Source organism: Amblyomma maculatum, chromosome 2, assembly GCF_055883805.1.
Source record: "Amblyomma maculatum isolate TAMU_Amacu chromosome 2, ASM5588380v1, whole genome shotgun sequence".
Classification (NCBI taxonomy): domain Eukaryota; kingdom Metazoa; phylum Arthropoda; class Arachnida; order Ixodida; family Ixodidae; genus Amblyomma; species Amblyomma maculatum.
Window position 1 is genome coordinate 58558008 of NC_139345.1, and position 5332 is coordinate 58563339.

General features: G+C 44.2%; 1 protein-coding gene across 1 annotated transcript in view; it reads right to left on the reverse strand.

The window, feature by feature from the left end:
• The window catches only part of LOC146198744 (ATP-binding cassette sub-family F member 2), a gene marked incomplete in the record, with an annotated part of 27317 nt that extends 22299 nt beyond the window's left edge, over positions 1–5018 (reverse strand). The window contains 3 exon segments of the mRNA XM_084594247.1: positions 2167–2382; positions 3933–4115; positions 4865–5018. Coding sequence (XP_084450373.1) covers positions 2167–2382; positions 3933–4110 — 394 coding nt within the window.
• Between the last annotated feature and the right edge of the window lie 314 nt (positions 5019–5332).

Here is a 5332-nt window from a genome sequence, read left to right on the forward strand (position 1 = left end):
CCAACGGCCCATGGCCTCCGAGATCACACCTCCACGCGCAGTGATCTCGGAGGTCATGAACGGCCATGGCGGGACTCGAGCGACGCCGCCACCGCTGCTCGAGTCCGGCCATGCAACGGCTGACAGGCATGTGACTGGCATGTCATCACTATTGTCTCGTCATGGCGTGAGCCCCTGCCACGCCTCTGCCACTGAGACCGACCCGGGTGCTACACTCCCAGAGTCCTTTGACTCTGTCACACAAATTGTGCACGGAGACAACATCCCTTCATTTTCATTTTTGCTCTCCAACACAGAACGAAAAGTGAGATTAGTACATGCTTATATTCAGTTTTTAATAAAAAAGGTGCGTTTTCACCCTTTCTTTATCAGTGCGCTTCTTGTTTCGATTTATTAGCCAACTTATTTACAGGAATTTGGTTTTATAACGAATATCGGATATAATGAACAAATTTTCGCACCCCGTACCACTTGGTTATAACAAGGTTCAACTGTATGTTTGCACTGTCATGCCATGGGTGATTGAGGCGCTGCCATTGGAACGTGCGACAGCAGCAAACACCTTTCGAAGCAAACGATGCTAAAAGCCGGCGGCATATTGAGTATTTAGTTAGAGTATTTAGTTTTGTGTGGAAGAGAGAGCAGGCAGCCGCCGCCGTGGTCATTTACCCCTACCCTCCGGCACTGCTGGCCGCCGCATTGGTCATGGCGCCATTTAGACTCTACCCACTCTTCCATGGTATTACCTGGTTTCATCTTCTGTCCCCGTTTTGGATGTGCGCAGCCTCTAACTATGCTGCTCGTTCACGGACGTGTCTTTTTGGCCACATTCCGTGTGCCAAGCCGTCCAGAGGCTGCGGCGCGTATTTTGAATTATACGTAGTGGAACCGGCTTGCATTCAAATCAACGGGCTTATTTGTACATAGATCTCTATGGAGCTTGGCTGGAACAAGTAGTGTAGTTCGAATTATCTGAAAACCGAATTATAGAGGTTCAAATTAACGAGCTTCCACTGTACCTGCTTGTTTTCACAGCTGAATCCTTAAAACAACTCGAGTTGTTCTGTACTGTCGAAGAACTTTCCTAAAAGCTTGAGGTACCCGCCATGACGGCTTCACTCACTTCCCACACCATCGGCAATTCAAAAGGCCTGGAGAAGGTGGTATATCAAGTGCACAAAACATTTTTTCATAATTGCTCCCCTTCAATCGCTTGTTGCGACTGTTTTAAATTTACTTGCATATTTGTTATGCGCTATGCTTTTATAGTTTATGGAACTTTTGTACATATTAAGCTCAGCGCAAGGTGCATTATAACTGCCACCGTTGTGGTGCCTTTGTTTCGACTCCCTAGAGCGCGGACATGGAGGTCACAGCATGCCACTGCCTTATGTGCTTCTCACTGTCACTTAATCAAGTTGCATCGAACGCCATTTTTGAAGGAAATATCATTAATAGCCTCTTGTGCAGCAAAAATCCATGTTCTGCTAAATTTAATGGCAGAACGTCGAGGCAGTTGGTTTGGAGCAGTTTTGTAGCAATATTGTGTTTTGGAGCAGGATGGAACAGGATAAGCAGAATGGAGCAAATGGAGCTGCACTTACATGTGACCCCTAAGTGTGTCAACCATGGTCGTACCTGCAGGCGCATCAGTCGAACTAATTCGAAAATATTTAACACAGCTGTTTTAGTCTCCTAAAAAAACTTTGCCATTTTCAATGTGGCAGCAGTATTAACATTTATTTTCGCTGGTCACAACAGTGTCTGATACACCAAAAAGTGACAAAAATCAAATTGGGTTGCTTCAAGGGCAACAGAGCAGAAAAAAAATTCATAAGGGCACTTAATTACAATTAGTGCTGCTGATACAATAGCATTAGAAGCTGTTGCTGTGTTTACAGCGAGTTGTATGACATGCGTTCATTGCTGCGTCCATGGACCCCTATTTGTCTGCATAAAACCAGTCAACTGCTTGGGCCACTTAGCTAGTGGTTAGATGGTCCCCCAAGATGTCTAGAGATGGTGACAGAGATGCAATGAAGATACCACATAGAAACATGTACTTTTTCACTTTTGCTCCTTAGGAATTATGTTAATGACAACACAATTTTTCACCAATGAGGCTTCTAATGCTACTGCATTAAGCGTAAGCAAAAGGTCACCCACCGCTGCCATTGAGGCCAATTAGCCCGTACCGCTGGCCACAGTTCAGCTCAAGGCGTGTGTCCACCAGTATCTCCACTCCATGGAAGGTGATGGAAAGGTTGTCAATCTTGACATCCCGTGAGCGTGGGTGCACGGCCAGCACACCAGTGCACGCCCGTGCCGCAGCATTCAATCGGACATCCTCCTCAAGTCGTCGTATGAGCTCACGTTCCGCCTCTGCGTACACATGTTGCCAAGTCACATTGTGTAACATTGTGGTACCGTAGGGTACGCCGCAAGAATGGCACCAACAACCAGAAACCACACAGACTCGAGCTTTGAAGTTTAGTCACGAAGAGCACTGACCTTCTAATAAATCTCTTCAAATCACAGTGCTTATCTTTGCCACAATGTCCTAGCCGCCTGGTACTGCCCTTGACAAGAACCATCATTTAAAATGGATCGCAGGAGGAACCCAAAATTACTGCCACAGGTAGTATTTAGTGACGTTGAGGTATGCCCAAGAGAGAAGGCGAAAAAGTTGAAAAAGAAAAAAGGTAAACCAGTACTAAATATTCCAATAAAAATATTTTTACTGATTGACATTAGCCACCCAGGCCAAGCAGCACTGAAAACGCTCGCACGTCTTTTTGGACAAATCCACAGAATAATGTCACCTTACCCTGCCAAAATGGAAAGAGTAGTCCCAATAAGTGACTGCAGACCAATTATGTTCTCAATGATATCAATCAGATTTACCACTCCTACGGCTGCTACCTTTCACACTATTGTTCATAGGTATTTGCACCTAAACTAGCCCGAAAATTCCTTATAATGCAAATCCTATTCTGCAAGCTTCAGTACAGCTGTAGCTGCAGAAATTGAGAGATGAATTTTGAAAAGGGGATAGCTCAAAGTTTAACGAGGGCAAGAAAGGTAAGAAAAGGCTAGGAATGCCCCACTATGGAAGCTTTGCATGCGAAGCTCCGAATTGGGTAAAGTTAAAATTAAGTAACAAGCCCCACATTATGCTGCTCAGCTGTCATAATCTAGCTTTATACACACGGTATGCCCGAAATGTTTTCATTTGTGCTGAAAAGCTCTTCGAATATTAACTGCCTGTGTTGAAATTCACCAACCCGTCAGGTACTGGAACAAGTCCCTGTTTATGAAATCTTAAAAAATGGTGTTCTATTTTCTTGCAATAATCAGCACTAATGTACGCATATAGGCACCATAATAATGTCACAAGCTGCAGTAAAAAACAAACAAAAAAATAACCTTTGGCTTCTGTTTAATAAAGCCTTCATGGAAAATTGGTTCATACGTTTTTGAAGGAAAGTTCACAGCACATAGACTGACATTCTCCAACATGTTTGAAAAACATTCGCCTCTTTTTCCAGGCTGCTAAAAGCATTTCACGCTTAAAAATGAAACAAATGTGTCTCAGCTCATGTTTAAATTTTGGATGCTTGGAGGAAATCCATCCCATGCACCGTTCTGCTAACGGCGAGTAAGACCCAAATATATGAATTCCCCCTCCAGACAGGCGCAGAAGCCGAAAATAGAGCGAAAAAAAAAAAAATGAAACCGCACGAAGAGATGCCCTTCAGACACCGCTTTCACTGAGCACAAGAGGGAAAAACAGCTGATCGCGACAGTTTCTCAGCAGACATGAGGACTTGTCGACGTACGACGGCGTTTTTTACTAAGCCGCCGCTAACGGGCTGACACTTTACCACTCTGTATAAAAAAAATATAGAAATGCAGGTGGGGAATGTACTCACCGCTCATGTTGCCATTAAGCAAGCTGTCTCCCTGGGCATCGCCGTTCTCGATAACGTCGCCGGCAGCAACGCCGTCGGCCACATTTTTGGCTGTGTTTTTCTTTTGTTGCTGTTGGTTCCTGCTCTTCACTGCCTCTTTCTTCTTAGCATCGCGCTTCTTTTTGGCGTCGGACGGCATGACTTCTGGAAACGCAAGGCGGCCGGTGACATAATTAGTCACGGTCTGGCAGCAGGTTTCGCGACGAGGGCGCGAACATCGTAAGCCTAAATTAGGTGAACGCGGTTTCGCCTCTCGTGACGATTGCTCACAGTTCCGATTACACGGTTAACCACCGCGACAAGATATGGTAAACGTAGCGAGCCGTAGACAGGCAACGTGAGAATCAGGGCCTAACCAGCTACGACAAAACAATGCGAACATTTTTTTGGCGATACCGGCACAAATGTGAAATCAATCGGTGGCACTTCACGTCACGGGCTACGATTTCGCTTTCATTAACTAAAAGCAGGACGCCACACAAGCAGACCGCGAGCAATGGAAATAACGGGCCATGCCCGAACCGGTATTGCGAGAACAATAAAGGGCAAAGGAGCATCACTTGTCCGAAACCAAAGTTTGTAAAGTGCTACCTACGTAAGCACACAGCTGTAGTCGAGGGAAATTTCGTTACAAGGGAGATAGACAACGTTGAGGTAGACTACTCACTGGCATATCAACGCAAAATGAAAAACAGTTGAAGGCAGCGCTTTTCTAAAACGTTTTTAGAGCTTTATTCAGTACACATCTTAACACTTGAGACGCGTGACAAAGGACTTCACTAAGCCACTCATTCATTCATTCCTCCGGCATACTACAATATTTTAACGAAAAGCAGGAGGGCTGGAAATGGGGTACGGCGGTTAAAAGCAGCAGAGTCTGAACTTCTACTTACTTTTGGTTCCTTCGAATTTCAAGACGGTGTTTACTTGTTTACTTAAATTACCAAGACCAGTGTTAAAACCAAATCCGTGTTACGGAGACAGAAGAGCAGAGAGCGGCGTGGTGCGCAAAAATGCACCGCAGCAAACGAAAAAGCTGTAATAATTTTAAGCATATAAAGTTTTTAGTTGAGTTATAAAATTTAAAATAAATAGTAAAATAACTTATTAGTATTTAACATTACTGGTTGAATTCTACAGCATTTTCAGTATAAGTTGACGTCATGGAAAAGTTGTGGAGATGTGCTCGTGTGGTTGAGTAAGAAGCTGCTGTAGAAGAAGCCATCTTACCTCCACACTTAACCCAGCTAAACTGTTGAATTCTTAGAGCTCAAATGTTGCAAAATAATGACATTTGTCGACAGTATTGTTTTACACCTGATTTGAACAGAATATTTCTAATAATTACGCGTCATCTGCAT